The sequence below is a fragment of the Entelurus aequoreus genome, linkage group LG06 (assembly GCF_033978785.1).
Source record: "Entelurus aequoreus isolate RoL-2023_Sb linkage group LG06, RoL_Eaeq_v1.1, whole genome shotgun sequence".
Lineage (NCBI taxonomy): Eukaryota > Metazoa > Chordata > Actinopteri > Syngnathiformes > Syngnathidae > Entelurus > Entelurus aequoreus.
Window position 1 is genome coordinate 12953238 of NC_084736.1, and position 22773 is coordinate 12976010.

At 34.5% G+C, this 22773-nt stretch overlaps 1 protein-coding gene across 1 annotated transcript in view; it reads right to left on the reverse strand.

The window, feature by feature from the left end:
* LOC133651837 (signal transducer and activator of transcription 5B-like) overlaps positions 1-22773 on the reverse strand; it is a 163084-nt gene that overhangs the window by 52565 nt on the left and 87746 nt on the right. The window contains exons 6-9 of the mRNA XM_062050008.1: positions 21242-21372; positions 16923-17074; positions 16539-16694; positions 12497-12676 (exon numbers count right to left, since the gene is read on the reverse strand). Of these exons, the coding sequence (XP_061905992.1) occupies positions 12497-12676; positions 16539-16694; positions 16923-17074; positions 21242-21372 (619 nt within the window). The remainder of the gene's footprint in view (positions 1-12496; positions 12677-16538; positions 16695-16922; positions 17075-21241; positions 21373-22773) is intronic.

Here is a 22773-nt window from a genome sequence, read left to right on the forward strand (position 1 = left end):
TTTTTTTTAGATATATGCATACTAGTTTTAGCTATTTGGCTGTTCTAGTTTTTATTTTTATAAAAAAATTTGTATTATCTTTTAATTTTTTTATTTTATATACACTGTAGCACTTTGAGGTTGTTTACTCAATGTAAAGTGCTTTGAAATAAAATCTATTATTATTATTACTTTTTTTCCCGTAATGGAGGTGATTATTATTAGCTTAGTGGAGCCGCTACACACTCCAAATAAATATAATATCAAAAATAAATAAATAAATAAATACAATATCAGGCTCGGGGTGATCAGTGTTTGTGATCGGTACTGAAAAACATTAATCGGCAAATGTCGATCACATACTTTTTCAAGAAAATTTTCCCGATACTGATCGGTGGCCGATCAACTGGAATATCTCTATAACTGACCAATACCCACTTTCTGACACACACACCCACTGGAGCGTAAACGGTCAACAAAACCGAACCAGAGCTGATAATGTTCCCACCAGACCACAGGACAAGGTGTAAGACCACAAACATCTGAGGGAGCCCCTCAAAACTTGTGGGCCCCCTCAGCTGATTGTACAAAATAATGCAATCTCATTCCAGAAAGAACAAAAACATTTGGATAAAAGATGACAGACACAGTAAAATGATCATTCAGGCCAGAAGAAGGTTTATACAACACAAGATTCTGGGACACTTCAAACCTGGTAACACTCTGAGACAATGGCTGGTGAACACCAAAAACCAGACACCCCACACCCAGAAAAACTATCTGTTGTATAACTCTGGTCTGGTGCACTGATTTATATGTTGTGGAAACCAAGCAACCAAACAAAATATTCAGGTCAAAACTTAGCTGTCTACCTGAGCATGCACTTCAAAGGCAACCAGCACTCTTTGGAGGACAAACAACCGCAAGCTAGAGAGCTCTCAAAGTGGGCGGTTCAATGCAAATACTGACAGTAACAATACCAAGTATATAATGAGGTTGATACTACAGTGGTTAGATCGATAATTTTTATTATCAAAAAATATTTTGTCCTTGTTGATATTGTTTGTAAACTAACAAAATAAGTCCTGGGCACAGGAGGACTTTAGTGACAAAAACCAAAGGATAGGAAATTATTCAAAATGGAATTGATATTGTGTTTTTGTCTGATTATAATTGCGATCAGAAACTGAATCATTCAATGATCTTTAAAAATTTAAATTATGACCGTTGGTTTGCCCCCGTAGCTACTTGGTATTGGAACGATACTCATATTTGTAGTATCGCCCAAAATTAATGTAAAGTATTCAAACAACAGAAGAATATGTGCTTATTATATTTTAACAGAAGTGTAGATGGATTATGTTAAAACTAGGGATGTCCGATAATATCGGACTGCCGATATTATCGGCCGATAAATGCTTTAAAATGTAATATCGGAAAATATCGGTATCGGTTTCGAAATTATCGGTGTCTGTTTCAAAAAGTAAAATGTATGACTTTTTAAAACGCCGCTGTGTGCACGGACGTAGGGAGAAGTACAGAGCGCCAATAAACCTTAAAGGCACTTCCTTTGCGTGCCGGCCCAAACACATAATATCTACGGCTTTTCACACACTCAAGTGAATGCAATTCATACTTGGTCAACAGCCATACAGGTCACACTGAGGGTGTCCGTATAAACAACTTTAACACTGTTACAAATATGCGCCACACTGTGAACCCACACCAAACAAGAATGACAAACACATTTCGGGAGAACATCCGCACCGTAACACAACAGAAAAAATACCCAGAACCCCTTGCAGCACTAACTCTTCCGGGACGCTACAATATACACCCCCCCGTTACCACCAAAACAAAATTAGGCATAATAATGTGTTGATTCCACGACTGAATATATCGGTATCGGTTGATATCGGAATCGGTAATTAAGAGTTGGACAATATCGAAATATCGGATATCAGCAAAAAAAGCCATTATCGGACAAAAATATTATTAATCTACTTTTAATATCTAGTTACATTCTGTTTTAACTAGAGATGTTTTATTTTCTCAAAAACATTATTAATCTACTTTTAATATCTACTTACATTCTGTTTTAACAAGAGATGTAACTAGATATTAAAAGTAGATTAATCATATTTTAGAGAAAATAAAAATTATTTTCTCAAAAACATTATTAATCTACTTTTAATATCTACTTACATTCTGTTTTAACTAGAGATGTAACTAGATATTAAAAGTAGATTAATCATATTTTAGAGAAAATAAAAATTATTTTCTCAAAAACATTATTAATCTAATTTTAATATCTACTTACATTCTGTTTTAACTAGAGATGTAACTACATATTAAAAGTAGATTAATAATATTTTAGAGAAAATAAAACAACTGTTTTAAAACTTTATTTCACCAAGGACTAAACCTGGCTGTCCAAGTACCACCGTAACGACCAACATTGAAATACAGTAGCGTAGTGGGCCTAAATATTAATTAAAAACAAGGCAGAGGTTGTATTTAACAATTATATTTAATGGTTTGGCCACTGTAGCATTACACACAGTTTGAACAGTAATACTGTGTTAGAATATTTAATTAAGTGATTATTATAGTCACTTATGTCAGACCCGGCGGCATCCATATCACAGAAGAAAAACATAGTACAACGATAAAAACAAATAAAAGAAATACAAGCAGAAAAATGAAAATAAAATAAATAAAAATTGTATACATTTTTTAAAAATAAAATATGAAACATCCTTTGGCGTACCTCTAGATCAGATCTGGGCAAATTAAGGCCCGCCGGACATTCCCAAATTATTATTTTAGATCTTTAAGATGGAAACTGTAGCTGCCATTGTGATGGTCAGTGATGTTTTCTAATGACTAAGTATTTCAATGGTTGGAATCTGCGCTTTTGCATGATGTACTAGTTACTCAGACGAGGCACCAGGCAGTGTGGGTGGGGAGCGTTTCCACGGAGTGTTTCCAGAGCGGCCAGCCTGAAATGCGGGTATCAGGGACAGACGCGGAAGGAGATTTTTACAACAAAGTTCTAAAGCTTAGTGATATGTCAGATGTATCCGATTGTAGGTAGGTTTATTTTTTACAACTCGCGTTCATATTTTGCTGTGTTTGTTGCATTTCGTTTCTAAAATATGTCGATCATATGTTGTCAATATTCAGTGTTTTATCCTTCATAGTAATTTTGTAAATCCCACATTCTTTATTTTCATGTACATTCTGGGTGTCTGATTCAGTAAAAAAAATGAAAAAAATCCATTCTGTTTTTTAAGGCGGTCTGTCCAGTGTTTCCCACACATTCATGTATTTGTGGCGGCCCGCCACAAAAGAATTACGTCCGCCACAAATATATTTAAAAAAAAATAAATAATAATAATAATAATAATATTTGTTTGTTTTTTTTGTCCTCTCCAGCTTCTCAGGCAAAACATATAGTTGATGTAGATGCCCATATCGGCTGTTCAGATTTACTTTACAAAAGAGAAGTGTAGGATACTTCTCTTGTTGCCTTATTTGTATTTGACTTTATTAAATGTATTTATATTAGAAACACAACATGTGTGTATAACAAAGGGTGCAAAGTCTGCAGGCAGTAGGAAACACATGGTTAAGTGTAGGGAGTAAAACTGATGGCAGTCTAAAGTTCAAGATTTTTGGAGCTCTTTGTTCAGTGGATCAGATGTTTGATGAAGCTCTGTGTCTATCTGCCACCACTACTGTTTTCTGTTTATTTGTTACTGACTGTGGCAGGACACCTCTGCCTCTGTTTCACTTTATGTTGCTGGTAAATAATATGGTTGTAGTAGTAGGCTAAAGTTAAATTATTTAGTATGCACTAATTAAAGGGGCAGAGCTTTATGAGACATTTTAGCTTTTATATTTCATAAGATGTATTTTTTGTAAGAACCACAATTAATAAATATATTTCAGTGAATAACTTATTGTTCAAATCTGTATATAAATATGTACATAAAGTGTAATTAGTAATTATATTGTAAAATGGATGAATGGATGGATGGATGGACGTTTAAAACAAAACTGTTATTATTAATTAGTAAGTATACATTTTTTGAGCCTATTTAGAGAAAATCATATCATTGTAGTAAATTATGCAAATTACTCGATGATGTCATGGTGACCCCGCCCATAGCCACGCCCCCACCGCCCACAGGTATCTTGGCAGTTTATGGGAAACACTGCTGTCATAACGTTTTTAGCTTTCAATCAGACATTATTGTGGGTTTATGTATTTGGTGTTCCTAAAAATCAGATATACCGGCCCCCAGACACATTTTTTTCTCTAAATTTGTCCCCACGAGTCAAAATAATTGCCCAGGCCTGCACTAGATGAAGCCTGCGTACACAGTTTGAGAAGCAATGAGTTACTGCATACGTCAGCAGCTAAATTAGGAGCCTTTGTTCCCGGTTTTTAAATACTTTCATTGTCACTCACATGCTATATATAATGTAGTGTGCTATATTGTTATCGCAGAAGGCTGCAATATACGTATAGTAATATCGATTTGAGCTCATATCGCCCATCCCTAGTGGGATCCATACTTGCCAACCCTCCCGAATTTTCCGGAAGACTCCCGATTTTCAGTGCCTCTCCCGAAAATCTCCCGGGACAACCATTCTCCCGAATTTCTCCCGATTTCCAGCCGGACAACAAGGCACGCCCCCTCCAGTGAGGACAGCCTTTCGTCACGTCCGCTTTTTCTCCATATAAACAGCGTGCCGGCCCAGTCGCGTCATAACATCTACGGCTTTTGGAGAGTGCACAACTGCGCACACAACAAGAAGGAGACGAAGCAGAAGGACGAAGAAGAGACAGTCGTGGCGACGACGAGTAAGAAGAAGAAGTACGCTTGCAAGTCATCGGAGAGGGTGTTGAGCATGGTTAGAAAGATAGTGACAGAGAATAGAATGAGGATGGACAATTCAACCCTAAACTCCCTCCTTTCCTGCAAATTAAATGTCACAGATGCTGCCCATACCTATGCTCCTTCAAAGGCTGTGCTACTGGCTGCAAAGCATTGCACTTTCAAATACAACAATGAGTAGAGGAGTGTTATGTGTGTGTAGATGTGTAAATAAATGAACACTGAAATTCAAGTATTTCTTTTATTTTCATATATATATATATATATATATATATATATATATATATATATATATATATATATATATATATATATATATATATATATATATATATATATATATATATATATATATATATATATATATTAGGGCTGCAACAACTAATCGATTAAAATCGATTATAAAAATAGTTGCCGATTAATTTAGTCATCGATTCGTTGGATCTATGCTATGCGCATGCGCAGAGGCTTAAAAAAAAAAATATATATATTTTTTTTTAAATAAATCTTTATTTATAAACTGCAACATTTACAAACAGCTGAGAAACAATAATCAAAATAAGTATGGTGCCAGTATGCTGTTTTCTTCCAATAAAATACTGGAAAGGATAGAAATGTAGTTTGTCTCCTTTGCCCGATTATTAATCGATTAATCGAAGTAATAATCGACAGATTAATCGATTATCAAATTAGTTGTTAGTTGCAGCCCTTATATATATATATATATATATATATATATATATATATATATATATATATATATATATATACATATATATATATATATATATACATATATACATATATATATACATATATATATACATATATACATATATATACATATATATACATATATATACATATATATACATACATACATATATATACATATATATATATATATACATACATACATACATACATATATATACATATATATATATATACATACATACATACATACATACATATATATACATATATATATATATATACATACATACATACATACATACATATATATATATATATATATATATATATATATATATATATATATATATATATATATATATATATATATATATATATATATATATATATATATATATATATATATATATATATATATATATATATATATATATATATATATACATACATATATATCCTTTCCAGTATTTTACTGGAAAAAAACAGCATACTGGCACCATACTTATTTTGATTATTGTTTCTCAGCTGTTTGTAAATGTTGCAGTTTATAAATAAAGGTTTATAAAAAAATAAATACAAATACAATTAAATAAAAAATTAGCCTCTGCGCAAGGGCATAGCATAGATCCAACGAATCGATGACTAAATTAATTGCCAACTATTTTTATAATCGATTTTAATCAATTTAATCGATTAGTTGTTGCAGCCCTAATATATATATATATATATATATATATATATATATATATATATATATATATATATATATATATATATATATATATATATATATATATATATATATATATATATATATATATATATATATATATATATATATATATATATATATATATATATATTTGGGGTGTGGGAAAAAATTGATTTGAATTCGAATCGCAATTCTCACGTTGTGCGATTCAGAATCGATTCTCATTTTTAAAAAATCGTTTTTTATTTATTTAAAAAAAACAAAAACAAAAAAACGTTTTTTTTTTTTTTTTCTAAATTAATCAATCCAACAAAACAATACACAGCAATACCATAACAATGCAATCCAATTCCAAAACCAAACCCGACCCAGCAACACTCAGAACTGCAATTAACAGAGCAATTGAGAGGAGACACAAACACGACACAGAACAAACCAAAAGTAGTGAAACAAAAATGAATATTATCAACAACAGTATCAATATTAGTTACAATTTCAACATAGCAGTGATTAAAAATCCTTCATTGACATTATCATGAGACATTTATAAAAAAAGAAAAAAAAGAACAATAGTGTCACAGTGGCTTACACTTGCATCGCATCTCATAAGCTTGACAACACACTGTGTCCAATATTTTCACAAAGATAAAATAAGTCATATTTTTGGTTCATTTAATAGTTAAAACAAATGTACATTATTGCAATCATTGATAAAACATTGTCCTTTACAATTATAAAAGTTTTTTACAAAAATCTACTACTCTGCTTGCATGTCAGCAGACTGGGGTAGATCCTGCTGAAATCCTATGTATTGAATGAATAGAGAATCCTTTTGAATCGGGGAAAAAAAATCGTTTTTGAATCGAGAATCGTGTTGAATTGAAAATAAATCGATTTTGAATATATATATATATATATATATATATATATATATATATATATATATATATATATATATATATATATATATATATATATATATATATATATATATATATATATATATATATATATATATAATAAAATAAATATATATATATATATAGTTATAATTCACTCAAAGTCAAGTATTCCTTTTATTTATTTATTTATATATATATATATATACACACACACAATTTTTCCTTTGCCCTCCGGGCTGCTTGGACAGAAGGCATAAACAGCTGATAATGGCGCGTATTGTTCGCCAATTTCACGGCAGACGCTGCTGACTGCTCTTGGAATGTGGAACGAGGCGACGGAACAGGCTAAAAGTGGATCCTTCTGAGGCATTGTTGGAGTTCCTGGCGTGTCTCTGCGGTGAGACGAGGACACGGGGCAGGGCACGACTCTTATCCAGCAGTAAGACCTCGAGCGCTGGGCATTGTTTGAATTTGGACGATTACAGTTACAATTGTGTGTCCTCGTTTCGAATGAATGCGGTGTTACTTCCTGGCTTGGGCGTTGTTGGTCTGGATGCGGAGACGGCAGCCGAAGTGCAGGCAAAAATGTAATTAATGACAAAAACAAAAATAGCGCAGCGGGGAAGTGCACAGGAGGCACAGGGAACAGTATGCAGCGTGGAAATACAATGCATAAAAAGCAGTGGTGGGCCGTGCGTTTCTTAGTCCGACTTCCCCTCTCAAAATCCCGTAATTTATGTCACCACATGGACACGGCTGGAGAAATACTATACAGAAACCCACTTGCACACTACTGCACATTGAATCCCCTCAACAGTGTGCAAAACGGTCTATTTTTCGGCGCATTTAACATTCAATAAACCCGCTTCAACAATTAAAACAAACCGTATTTTTCGGACTATAAGTCGCAGTTTTTTTCATAGTTTGGCCGGGGGTGCGACTTATACTCATGAGCGACTTATGTGTGAAATTATTAACACATTACCGTAAAATATCAAATAATATTATTTAGCTCATTCACGTAAGAGACTAGACGTATAAGATTTCATGGGATTTAGCGATTAGGAGTGACAGATTGTTTGGTAAACGTATAGCATGTTCTATATGTTATAGTTATTTGAATGACTCTTACCATAACATGTTACGTTAACATACCAGGCACGTTCTCAGTTGGTTATTTATGCCTCATATAACGTACACTTATTCAGCCTGTTGTTCACTATTCTTTATTTATTTTAAATTGCCTTTCAAATGTCTATTCTTGGTGTTGGCTTTTATCCAATAAATTTCCCCAAAAAATGCGACTTATACTCCAGTGCGACTTATATATGTTTTTTCCCTCCTTTATTATGCATTTTCGACTTATACTCCGGAGCGACTTATACTCCGAAAAATACGGTATCATACGTGGTACTGTCAAAATTAAACGAATTGTATAAAACAAATGAAACATAAAAAAATTAAGAAATAAAATATTTGAACTCACAATTTGTACAACCCATTCGACACCGTACAAGCCAGTGGTAGAGCTCGTAGTTGGTCGTAGTCGGTTGATTCGTGTGAAAGTTGTGGGCAAACCATTTCGCTGTCGGCCGACCTCGTCTCACAAGATGTAGTTTCTCTTAAGTATCCTTCTTAAAAATGGCCTTTCAAATATATATCTGCCACCTAATCAACATTTTGCTCTCCTTCTTTGTGAGTACCGGTGAGTTTTCTGTGGCTTTCTATTAGGGATGTCCGATAATATCGGACTGCCGATATTATCGGCCGATAAATGCTTTAAAATGCAGTATTGGAATTTATCGGTAATGGTTTCAAAATTATCGGTATCGGTTTCAAAAAGTAAAATGTATGACTTTTTAAAACGCCGCTGTGTACACAGACATAGGGAGAAGTACAGAGCGCCAATCAACCTTAAAGGCACTGCCTTTGCGTGCCGGCGCAATCCCATAATATTAGGGCTGCCACAACTAATCGATTAAATCGATTAAAAAATAGTTGGCGATTAATTTAGTCATCGATTCGTTGGGTCTATGCTATGCGCATGCGCAGAGGCAACTGCAACATGTACAAACAGATGAGAAACAATAATCAAAATAAGTATGGTGCCAGTATGCTGTTTTTTTTCAATAAAATACTGGAAAGAAATGTAGTTTGTCTCTTTTATCCGATTATTAATCGATTAATCGAATTAACAATAGACAGATTAATCGATTATCAAATGAATCGTTATTTGCAGCCCTACATAATATCTATGGCTTTTCACACATACAAGTGAATGCAAAGCATACTTGGTCAACAGCCATACAGGTCACACTGAGGGTGACCGTATAAACAACTTTAACACTGTTACAAATATGCGCCACACTGTGAACCCACACCAAACAAGAATGACAAACACATTTTGGGAGAACATCCGCACCGTAACACAAAATAAACACAACAGAACAAATACCCAGAACCCCTTGCAGCACTAACTCTTCCGGGACGCTACAATATACACCCCCCGCTACCCCCTACCCCCCCCAACCTCAACCTCCCAAATTCCAAGCTGCTGTTTTGAGGCATGTTAAAAAAAATAATGCACTTTTTGACTTTAATAATAAATATGGCAGTGCCATGTTGGCATTTTTTTCCATAACTTGAGTTGATTTATTTTGGAAAACCTTGTTACATTGTTTAATGCATCCAGCGGGGCATCACAACAAAATTAGCCATAATAATGTGTTAATTCCACGACTGTATATATCGGTATCGGTTGATATCGGAATCGAGAGTTGGACAATATCGGAATATCGGATATCGGCAAAAAAGCCATTATCGCACATCTCTACATATGGCTCTTATGGCTGCGGTGCCACTTCCCGTTTTCGCAACTTGTGATTGGATACTGACTTGGGACTCCCAAGTGAGTATCCAGTCCAGTCTAGGCCTTACTGACAACACCCTGTGATCTGATTGGCTATGGCAATTGTCTATCAACTGTATGTGTCCGTTCACTTAATAAACGCATTGTTGATTCCGAAGGCCCGGGCAGATTTGGTACAGCATGGCAACAAAAGCTAGCTGAATTCTGATTGGATACAAACTCTAACCTAAAAACAACAGCACTGGAAAGAGCATAATATGACATGAAAAGAATATGAATACTTTTAGATATTTAGGGACATTAAAAATGACTTTTATCTTTAATTATGATCATGATTTCTGGTTATGTTAGGCCAGCAGAGTAGGCCTTGCTGACCACTGATAAAAAGCAATCCTAATTGGCAAACAGGAACAGATGAGGGAGCCATTGCTCAGACAGAGCAAGTGGCAAAGAGGGGGCAAACAGGAAATGGAACAAAAATAAAAGCGCTGGACAGGAATTTAAATAAAATACCAGAAACTAATAATAGTCATGAGAGATAATCCGGTTTCCATCAATTCTCGATTACGATTCAAAAATGTACTATGAATTTCTCACGGGACTATTTTCAAGCAGTATAATATCAATCCTTTGAACTTGAACATAAAAGCTATAAAGTTCATTTCACAAACGGTTCACTTAATTTTTGTAAACCACATAAAAACATCCACACATATTGTGTTGTTTATTTGTTAGATATAGGGGTGTTCTGATCAGGGTTTTATGCTGCTGTGTAACAATATCAACACAATATTTAAAGTAGTTCCTTTTACTCCTGTATTACATACAATTGTTTATTTAAGACAACGTCAATAGTACACAATAACTAAACAAAGTCCTCAAAGTCCTGCTGTGTGCAGGAAATTAAAAAAACGACCCAAAAAATGTATACATTTTTGGGAAAATAAAAATATCGACCAAATCACTCAAAAAGCGATCATATACTGATACCACCCTTGGTATCAACACTACCGATTTATGGATCGATCTGTCTTCTCCTTACGAGTGTCTGGCAGTGGCCGGTAAACACCAACAGAGGAGTCCAAAAGTTGTTCAATTTAAATTAAAACTCTACTATGCAAAGCGAAAGCCATTTTTATCAACAACACCCAGAAACACCGCAGGCTTCGCTGGGCCCGAGATCATCTTTGAAATGCCAAAAAAAAAAAAAAAAAAAAAAAAAGTCCTCAAAGTCCTGCTGTGTGCAGGAAATTAAAAAACGACCCAAAAAATGTATACATTTTTGGGAAAATAAAAATATCGACCAAATCACTCAAAAAGCGATCATATACTGATACCACCCTTGGTATCAACACTACCGATTTATGGATCGATCTGTCTTCTCCTTACGAGTGTCTGGCAGTGGCCGGTAAACACCAACTGAGGAGTCCAAAAGTTGTTCAATTTAAATTAAAACTCTACTATGCAAAGCGAAAGCCATTTTTATCAACAACACCCAGAAACACCGCAGGCTTCGCTGGGCCCGAGATCATCTTTAAAATGCCAAAAAAAAAAAAAAAAAAAAAGTCCTCAAAGTCCTGCTGTGTGCAGGAAATTAAAAAACGACCCAAAAAATGTATACATTTTTGGGAAAATAAAAATATCGACCAAATCACTCAAAAAGCGATCATATACTGATACCACCCTTGGTATCAACACTACGGATTTATGGATCGATCTGTCTTCTCCTCACGAGTGTCTGGCAGTGGCCGGTAAACACCAACAGAGGAGTCCAAAAGTTGTTCAATTTAAATTAAAACTCTACTATGCAAAGCGAAAGCCATTTTTATCAACAACACCCAGAAACACCGCAGGCTTCGCTGGGCCCGAGATCATCTTTAAAATGCCAAAAAAAAAAAAAAAAAAAAGTCCTCAAAGTCCTGCTGTGTGCAGAAAATTAAAAAACGCCCCAAAAAATTTATACATTTTTGGGAAAATAAAAATATCGACCAAATCACTCAAAAAGCGATCATATACTGATACCACCCTTGGTATCAACACTACGGATTTATGGATCGATCTGTCTTCTCCTTACGAGTGTCTGGCAGTGGCCGGTAAACACCAACAGAGGAGTCCAAAAGTTGTTCAATTTAAATTAAAACTCTACTATGCAAAGCGAAAGCCATTTTTATCAACAACACCCAGAAACACCGCAGGCTTCGCTGGGCCCGAGATCATCTTTGAAATGCCAAAAAAAAAAAAAAAAGAAAAAAAAAAAGACGTGTGTTCTTGTCTCTCATAATGATTGTGAAAAAAAATAAAAAAATAAAAAGTGCAGTTCCCCTTTAAGGACTGTTCCCGGGAGAATCGGAATATGAGACACGCCCAACCCTACAGACCTCCAAAGTGGAAATAAAAAAAAGCGACTTACTTCCTGGTGTTCTCGTTCTTCAGCAGCGCCTTGGCCTGCTGCTCGCTAATGATGGTGGCCTTGACCTGCGGCGGGTTCATGTGCACGTTGAGCTTGCCTCCCACGAGGAGGCGAACGGTGGCGGCAAACTTGGTCTGGGTTTTTAGCACCTGTGGAGGCTGCTTCTCAATGATGAAGGTGCTGCAGAGGGAGGAGGTCGTGCCAGTCAACCGAAAGAAGCAAAACGGCTAAAAAAATATATCCCTTATTATATCTTGTTGAAGGAATATTATGGAGCAGATCTAAACCCGCCACATCATTTTTAATGGCCCAGGAAATCTTCTTTCTTGCGAGTTACGATTTCTTCTTTTAATTTTGACTGCATGCAGTTACATGATGAAATACCGTATTTTTCGGACTATAAGGCACACTTAAAATCCTTTCATTTTCTCAAAACTCGACAGTGCGCCTTATAACTCGGTGCACCTAATGTACGGAATAATTTTGGTTGTGCTTACCGACCTCGAAGCTATTTTATTTGGTACACTGCAAAAACTGAAATCTAAGTAAGATTAAATATCTCAAATAAGGGTGATATTTGCTTATTTTCTGTCTGATAAGATAATTCTTCTCACTAAGCAGATTTTATGTGTTTTACTTGTTTAAAGGGTTTTGGTCCTAAATGATCACAGTAAGATAATACAGCTTGTAGCTGAGATTTGATGACCTATATTGAGTAAAACATGCTTGAAGCTAGAATATCAACTGTTGCAAAGCTGTGTCATCAACACTCACAAGTATAAAACTGCTTTTTCAAAGTAATAATTTATTATTTCAAGCATGAAAAAAAAAATCATGACTTTGACACAATTGTGTCTCATAATTAAAACAGATGACAGCCAAATGGACTTTGCTGTTTTATTTTCAATTAAACAATAGAAAACACATGTTTAAACATTTAACATTGTGACATTTCAAACAATTTTGAACAGAAATAGTTCATTCACATTCAGATAAATCCTTAAAAATTACAATAAAAAAAATTTGGTTGGGGCTGGGCTGTAAATATATATAAATATATATATATATATATATATATATATATATATATATATATATATATATATATATATATATATATATATATATATATATATATATATATATATATATATACACTACCGTTCAAAAGTTTGGGGTCACCCAAACAATTTTGTGGAATAGCCTTCATTTCTAAGAACAAGAATAGACTGTCGAGTTTCAGATGAAAGTTCTCTTTTTCTGGCCAATTTGAGCGTTTAATTGACCCCACAAATGTGATGCTCCAGAAACTCAATCTTCTCAAAGGAAGGTCAGTTTTGTAGCTTCTGTAACGAGCTAAACTGTTTTCAGATGTGTGAACATGATTTCACAAGGGTTTTCTAATCATCAATTAGCCTTCTGAGCCATTGAGCAAACACATTGTACCATTAGAACACTGGAGGGATAGTTGCTGGAAATGGGCCTCTATACACCTATGTAGATATTGCACCAAAAACCAGACATTTGCAGCTAGAATAGTCATTTACCACATTAGCAATGTATAGAGTGTATTTCTTTAAAGTTAAGAGTAGTTTAAAGTTATCTTCATTGAAAATAAGGACATTTCAATGTGACCCCAAACTTTTGAACGGTAGTGTATATATATATATATATATCCGCCCATCCATTCATTTTCTACCGCTTGTATATATGTTGACTGAAAGAGCACGCATTTGGCGCGATGATGTCATGTTATCGAAGGGAAAATGCAAGAAATGTAATGCCGAGCGCATATCATTATGTCAAGATAATGGCTCTAGCGTTTACCGAATGTTTTGGAGTATAAGTCGCACTGTAGTATAAGTCGCACATGCTGAAAATGCATTATAAAGAAGGAAAAAAACATATATAAGTTGCACTGGAGCCCGGCCAAACTATGAAAAAAACTGTGACTTATAGTCCGAAAAATACGGTACTTAATTTAAGAATATTTTTCAACATATTGAGAAAAAAGGTCTCATATTAGTTTTTTCTATCAAGAAAAGTGCACTTGTTATTAGTGAGAAAATACTTATTTTGAGGTATTTTTGGGTTCATTGAGGTTAGCTCATTTTACTTGTTTTGGAAAGTCTTGACAAGCCAAATTTTCTTGTTCTATTGGCAGATAATTTTGCTTAGTTCAAGTAAAATGCCCCTCAATTTTTTCTTGTTTTTTCTTGTTTTTGAACACTGACTTTTTGAAGTGTACATAGTGAGATGATAAGTGTGACCAGTAGATGGCAGTCACACATAAGAGATACGTGTAGACTGCAATATGATGGCAATATGACTCAAGTAAAGAACACCAACATATGTTCCATTGAAAATATAGAACATTACACACGGCGCTCAAAAATCTATTAAAATGTTTTAGTACGACTTTGGTAAGCTATGAAGCCGCACCGCTTGATGGATTGTACTGTGCTTCAACATAGTAGTATTATTTTGGTTTGTGTACAAGGTAAGACATATGATCTTCCGTTTTGTTTCGCAATATTATGCAAAGGCAACTTTTCTTACCTTCTGGTACCGGCTGATCTGTATTTGGGATCTGCATAAGTCCTGAAAATTTGCTCGCGTCCGTCTTTGTAGTCCGTAGCGACACCGTAGTCGATACACTCCTACTTTTTCTCTATCTTCTTGTTATGGGACATTCATCCTGTGCTGTTGCCATTTCTAATATAAAGTAGTGTAAAGTTCTTACTTATATCTGTCAGTAAACTCGCCATGAAAGCGCTAAAACATATCGGTGCAGTGAGTTCACATTATTCACCCAAGGAACTTTAGTTATTTTCATGTATGTTTCATGTGTGTTCCACGCATGTTTCATGTGTTTCATGTATTTTTCATTTTCATTTTCCAGGCCGTACCCATATCCGCAGCAGGTCTCCAAGGTGAACAGCCTCTGGCATGTTAAAACATTAAAAATCCCTCATTGATATTATCATTACAAACATTAATTTAAAAAAATAATACAAAAAATGAACAATAGTGTCACAGTGGCTTACACTTGCATCGCATCTCATAAAGTAAATGTCTAATGATAATGTCAATGAGGGATTTTTAATCACTGCTATGTTGAAATTGTAACTAATATTGATACTATTGTTGATAATATTCATTTTTGTTTCACTACTTTTGGTTTGTTCTGTGTCGTGTTTGTGTCTCCTCTCAATTGCTCTGTTTATTGCAGTTCTGAGTGTTGCTGGGTCGGGTTTGGTTTTGGAATTGGATTGCATTGTTATGGTATTGCTGTGTATTGTTTTGTTGGATTGATTAATTTAAAAAAAAAAAAAAAAAAAAAATTAATTAAAAAAATAAATAAATAAATAAATAAATAGATTTTTTAAAAATGAGAATCGATTCTGAATCGCACAACGTGAGAATCGCGATTCGAATTCGAATCGATTTTTTCCCACACCCCTACTCAATATGTTGAAAAATATTCTTAAATTAAGTAAATGCTAGTGCCATTATCTTGACGTAATGATATGCGCTCGGCATCAGGATTTTTTTTTTTCAAGCTTGAATTAAGAAATGATTACTTTAAAAAAGTAGTTTTATACTTGTGAGTGTTGATGACACAGCTTTGCAACACTTGATATTCTAGTTTCAAGCATGTTTTACTCAATATAGGTCATCAAATCTCAGCTATCTTACTGAGATAATTTAGGACCAAAACACTTAAAACAAGTAAAACACTCTAACATAAAATCTGCTTAGTGAGAAAAAATGATCTTATCAGACAGAAAATAAGCAAATATCACCCTTATTTGAGATATTTAATCTTACTTAGATTTCAGTTTTTGCAGTGCATGGTCCAGAAAATATGGTAAGTTTGGTTCATGTGCATTGAATCACTAAGGGGAAAGTACAAGTGGCTGTAATGAAATGTTAGTAATATAATAGACTCTAATTAGCTACTTAAGCCATCAACATGGGACCTCAGGCTTCATTGCTCCAATCATTGAATTATTATCCCGCAGCACACAAAATGATCTACCTGGTGACCAAGGCTGAGATGATGTCTGTAATGGTGCTGTTGAGCTCATTCAGGAGGTCTTCGATGGGCCCTGGGATGGGCAGCTGTTGTCGTAGGTGCTCCGCCCTCCGAATCTGCTGCCTGTTCTGCCAGATTGTTTCCGCCAGCTTCTCGCACCTGAAAAACGCAGAAGAAGAAGAAAAAAAGAGGACAAATGTGCTTTTTAGTGCCTGTGGAGCCCAAAGCGAGAGACATGCCAAACTTTCCTCTCGCTCCGTCTCGTTAGGAGCATATCAAGTTTGGGTATAAACTCAGCGGCTGTCCATTACGAGCTCGTAAAAAAGCGCTGACCTCGGCGCTCCCGACAGACAGCGATCCCGGCGGGTGTGCGGAAACGGGACTCACCAGGACTGCAGGATGTCCATGCCCCCCTCCGGCGGGCCCCCGTTGCCTGCCAGCTGCTGCCGCCTCTTCCACTGAATCAGCTCGTCGTCCAGAATGATCGTCTGCTGCTTCCTCAGCAGCTGCAGTGTTTTCTGGTGCTTCTCTGCCAAGTCCTGGACGGGAACGACGAGAACAATGTGCATGTGTTCTTTTTTTATATTACTTGCAATTTTCCATCCGAGTCTGCTCAGGCAAACACAAAACACACTTTGCCAAGATCAAACCCAGCTATGCTTCTCAATTATTTTATGTCTTTCACAATATTATGTCAGACCCACTCGACATCCATTGCTTTCGGTCTCCCCTAGATGGGGGGCTTACCCACATATGCGGTCCTCTACAAGGTTTCTCATAGTCATTCACCGACGTCCCACTGGGGTGAGTTTTTCCTTGCCCGTATGTGGGCTCTGTACCGAGGATGTCGTTGTGGCTTGTGCAGCCCTTTGAGACACTTGTGATTTAGGGCTATATAAATAAACATTGATTGATTGATTGAATGTCTTGACCCCCCGGCCAGGGACAAACATTTTCCCGAGACCACCCTAAATGTACTATTAAAAAAGTGATAATACAGTGTTTCCCACACATTCATTTATTTGTGGCGGCCCGCCACGAAAGAATTACGTCCGCCACAAATAAAAAAAATAAAAAATAATTTTTTAATTTTTTTTTGTCCTGTCCAGCTTCTCAGGCAAATCATATAGTTGATGTAGATGCCCATATAGGCTGTTCAGATTTACTTTACAAAAGAGAAGTGTAGGATACTTCTCTTGTTGCCTTATTTGTATTTGACCACTACTGTTTTCTGTTTATTTGTTACTGACTGTGGCAGGACACCTCTGCCTCTGTTTCACTTTATGTTGCTGGTAAATAATATGGTTGTAGTAGTAGGCTAACGTTAAATTATTTAGTATGCACTAATTAAAAGGGGCAGAGCTTTAAGAGACATTTTAGCTTTTATATTTTATAAGATATATTTTTTGTAAGAACCACAATTAATAAATATATTTCAGTGAATAACTTATTGTTCAAATCTGTATATAAATATGTACATAAAGTGTTGTAATTATATTGTAAAATGGATGGATGGATGGACGTTTAAAACAAAACTGTTATTATTAATTAGTAAGTATAAATTTTTTTAGCCTTTTTAGAGAAAATCATATCATTGTAGTAAATTATGCAAATTACTCGATGATGTCATGGTGACCACGCCCATAGCCACGCCCCCACCGCCACAGGTATCTTGGCAGTTTATGGGAAACACTGTAACATGTATTTATTTATCTGTACATTCATTGCATTCTTCATAAATACAACTGATGATGACTCCCTTCTTCTTTCCATTCATGTTACAAACTTCCTAATGTTACAAACTTCGTCTAGTAAGTACACACGTGGTCTTGTGTACGAATTAGAGATCGACCGATGTATATTTTTCAGGGCTGATACCGATAGCGATCATTAGTAGTCAATGAGGCTGATAACCAATATTTGTCAGGGTCCCTGCTATCACATGTTGATAAAAGTATAACATTTACATAATAAAAATCAACTACATGCTTCCCAAATGCTGTAATAAATTAAGCATGATGAGTTGAGCATATGTCAGCATGTGGCCCCACTTTTAACTCTTTTTTTCAAACGCTTATTGCAAACGCTTATTTACAGTAAGTCATTAATTATATTGACCTACTAAGACAAAATAATGACTAAGTCAAATATGTCATTAGTTTGACTTAGTAAATATTGACTTACTAAGACAAAATAATGACATATTTGACTTAGTCATTATTTTGTCTTAGTAGGTCAATATAATTAATGACTTACTGTAAATAAGCGTTTGCAATAAGTTAAATATGTCATTATTTTGACTTAGTAAATATTGACTTACTAAGACAAAATAATGACATATTTGACTTAGTCATTATTTTGTCTTAGTAGGTCAATATAATTAATGACTTACTGTAAATAAGCGTTTGCAATAAGTTAAATATGTCATTATTTTGACTTAGTAAATATTGACTTACTAAGACAAAATAATGACATATTTAACTTAGTCATCATAGTCATATTGGCTCCAAATATACTAAGTATGTCATTATTTTGACTTAGTAAATATTGACTTACTAAGACAAAATAACGACATACTTAAAAAAAAAAAAATTAAGCCTTGTGCACCTGTTTCATATTCATGTTTAAATAACTTTTACTGCAAAGGAATATTGGCTCCAAATATACTAAGTATGTCATTGTTTTGACTTAGTAAATATTGACTTACTAAGACAAAATATTGACTTACTAAGACAAAATAATGGCATACTTAGTATATTTGGAGCCAATATTCCTTTGCAGTAAAAGTTATTTAAACATGAATATGAAACAGGTGCACAAGGCTTAAGTTTTTTGTTTTTTTAAGTATGTCGTTATTTTGTCTTAGTAAGTCAATATTTATTAAGTCAAAATAATGACATACTTAGTATATTTGGAGCCAATATGACTATGATGACTAAGTCAAATATGTCATTATTTTGACTTAGTAAATATTGACTTACTAAGATAAAATAATGATATATTTGACTTAGTCATTATTTTGTCTTAGTAAGTCAATATTTACTAAGTCATAAATAACTTTTACTGCAAAGGAATATTGGCTCCAAATATACTAAGTATGTCATTGTTTTGACTTAGTAAATATTGACTTACTAAGACAAAATAATGACATACTTAGTATATTTGGAGCCAATATTCCTTTGCAGTAAAAGTTATATAAACATGAATATGAAACAGGTGCACAAGGCTTAAGTTGTTTTTTTTCTGTCAAAAATGTTCAGGAAACATCGGACTAGTAAAACATTATGTGTCGTTAATGTTGTGGTTAATTTAGCACCAAAGAAAAATATCAAGGGATTCCACAAACACCTTTATCAAATGTGTCTAAGACAGGGGTATCAAACTCATTTTAGCTCAGGGGCCGCATGGAGGAAAATCTGTGCACTATTAAAATCATGGCATTAAAACAAAAACAAAAAAACATTTCTTTGTCTTACTTTTGCCAAAAATAGAACAACATTCTGAAAATATTACTGAAAATATTACAATAAAAATATAGAAAAAAATACCGGCAGCGGTAAAGTTGAGATCTATGAAGGAAAGAAGAAAGTGAATGAATGTTTATGACTGAATAATTTATGCAAAAAAAAAAATTGTTTTCTTTTGTATAATTTTTTTAATTAATAAAGTAACGTTTATGACAACCTTTTTCCAAAACACAATAAAGAATGTGAGATATATGCGTGAGTTGTGGTCCTCTGTGTTTTTAAAATTTTGATTTCTATTTATTGTTTTAATTGGTTTTACCCTTTAAAATCGTTTTTAATCATATTTATTTTTATATTGTTTTTATATTGGTTTTATACTTATTTATTTTTTGTTTTTATTCAGTCATTGGTGGAGCTAAGGATAATATTTGAATATTGTTTTTAATATTGTTGTGCAGCACTTTGGAAACATTTATGTTGTTTAAATGTGCTATACAAATAAAGTGGATTGGATTGGATTGGATATAACAGGATAATGCATACATTTATCATTTGTTTTCAAAACGCTTACAAAAAAGTGGGACTCCAAAAAATGTACTGTGGGACCCCATTTTTATGACTTGATGGGGTCCCCGGGACTGATGGAGTAGTGGTGCGTGCAAAACAGCAGCAGGCGGCTGTGGCCTGTGGGCCGGTTCTAATACTAATCAAATATCATCCCGGGGGTCATACATCATTCAGTTATGTTGTAATTGTTAAGAAAAAATAAATAAAAAATGCAGATATTAGTATAGAGTATGTAAAAATTCCAAATATCGGCGCCGATATTCGGTCCGGAACCGGTGAATCTCTAGTACTTACTACTTCTGTTGGTGAAACACTGCTGCCCCCTAGCTGCAGGCTCATATATCGTTCTGAATGAATACCAGAGCAGTGATTCTTAAACTGTGGAACATGTACCATTAATGGTACACGGGCTCCATCTAGTGGTATGCCTGATTAAAGTGTTTTACTTTCCTATATTCAAACACAGTGTTACTGTTCAAACTGTGTGTAATAATAGAAAGGCCAAAATGTATTTGATAATGACTACTTAGGCCTACTACAGTCCTGTATTTAATGTTGGTCATTATGGTGGTACTTGGAGAGCCAAGTTTTTCGGTACTTGGTGAAAAAAGTTTGAGGACCCCTGTACCTGAGTGTGAAGTTAAATAAGGAAAACACTGAAATAGTCCGTACCAGTCTGTACTTCTGTAGTGTGTTGGCCTCCCTGGTCAGCCATGCTTCCATCGTGGCTCTCTTGGTTACGAGGGGGGGTTCTCGTAACTGTCGGTCAGCAGGGGGCAGTGTGGCCAGGCTGGATAACTGGGCTGGATTTACAGCGACAAGTATAGAATAGAATAGAATAAAATAGAATGGACTTTATTGTCATTATATTTGCATATAACGAGATTAAGGACTCCAATTTAAGAAGCGGTAGTGGAAACAAACATGGAATAAAAATAAATCACATAAGTAATAAAGATAAAAAATAAGAATCGAAATAAACAGACTACTATCCAATAAAAACAATAAGCAATCCTGTAGAATATACAAAACAATATACAAAAAACTGTACAATATACAGAACAAAACAAGAGTACCGGAGTAATAAAGTAATGACAATCAGTGTTGGACGTATTGCACTCGTAATTACACTACCGTTCAAAAGTTTGGGGTCACCCAAACAATTTTGTGGAATAGCCTTCATTTCTAAGAACAAGAATAGACTGTCGAGTTTCAAATGAAAGTTCTCTTTTTCTGGCCATTTTGAGCGTTTAATTGACCCCACAAATGTGATGCTCCAGAAACTCAATCTGCTCAAAGGAAGGTCAGTTTTGTAGCTTCTGTAACGAGCTAAACTGTTTTCAGATGTGTGAACATGATTGCACAAGGGTTTTCTAAACATCAATTAGCCTTCTGAGCCAATGAGCAAACACATTGTACCATTAGAACACTGGAGTGATAGTTGCTGGAAATGGGCCTCTATACACCTATGTAGATATTGCACCAAAAAACAGACATTTGCAGCTAGAATAGTCATTTACCACATTAGCAATGTATAGAGTGTATTTCTTTAAAGTTAAGACTAGTTTAAAGTTATCTTCATTGAAAAGTACAGTGCTTTTCCTTCAAAAATAAGGACATGTCAATGTGACCCCAAACTTTTGAACGGTAGTGTATGAGGAAGAGTGCAAAAAAAATTAATTAATCGTTTTTCTAAGAAGCTTTTAAAAGGCTTTTTTTTTTTGCTTTTCTTCATCTAAGTGGGAAGAAAAACAAGTGAGATTTATTTTTGTGATGATGTCAATTTACAACTTTTTAAAAAAATGTTCTCTATCATTCACAATCCTTATGTTGTCGGCTAACAAATGAGTCAATGGGAGTTGCTCTATTCTGCCTATAAATTGCTCTAAAAAAAACCCTTCAAAATCCTCCAACATTGTTTTATATACATGCTGTAAGTAAATATGTAATGTAGTAACAGGCACATTCATAAAACATGTAATATTTATGTGTTTTGCTCATTTTAAGCATACGGCGGCACATTAATTTCAAAGAAACCATCATGTTTGCTTTTTCCTTTAACAACACTGCTAATCATGGCAGACTTCATGAGAGACAATAACAATCACATTGGGACAAATGATGATCCAGAACCTTATAATTTTGAGCCTGAATATAAGGAGGATGATCTACAAAAGGGGTGTCCAAACATTTTGACTGGGCTA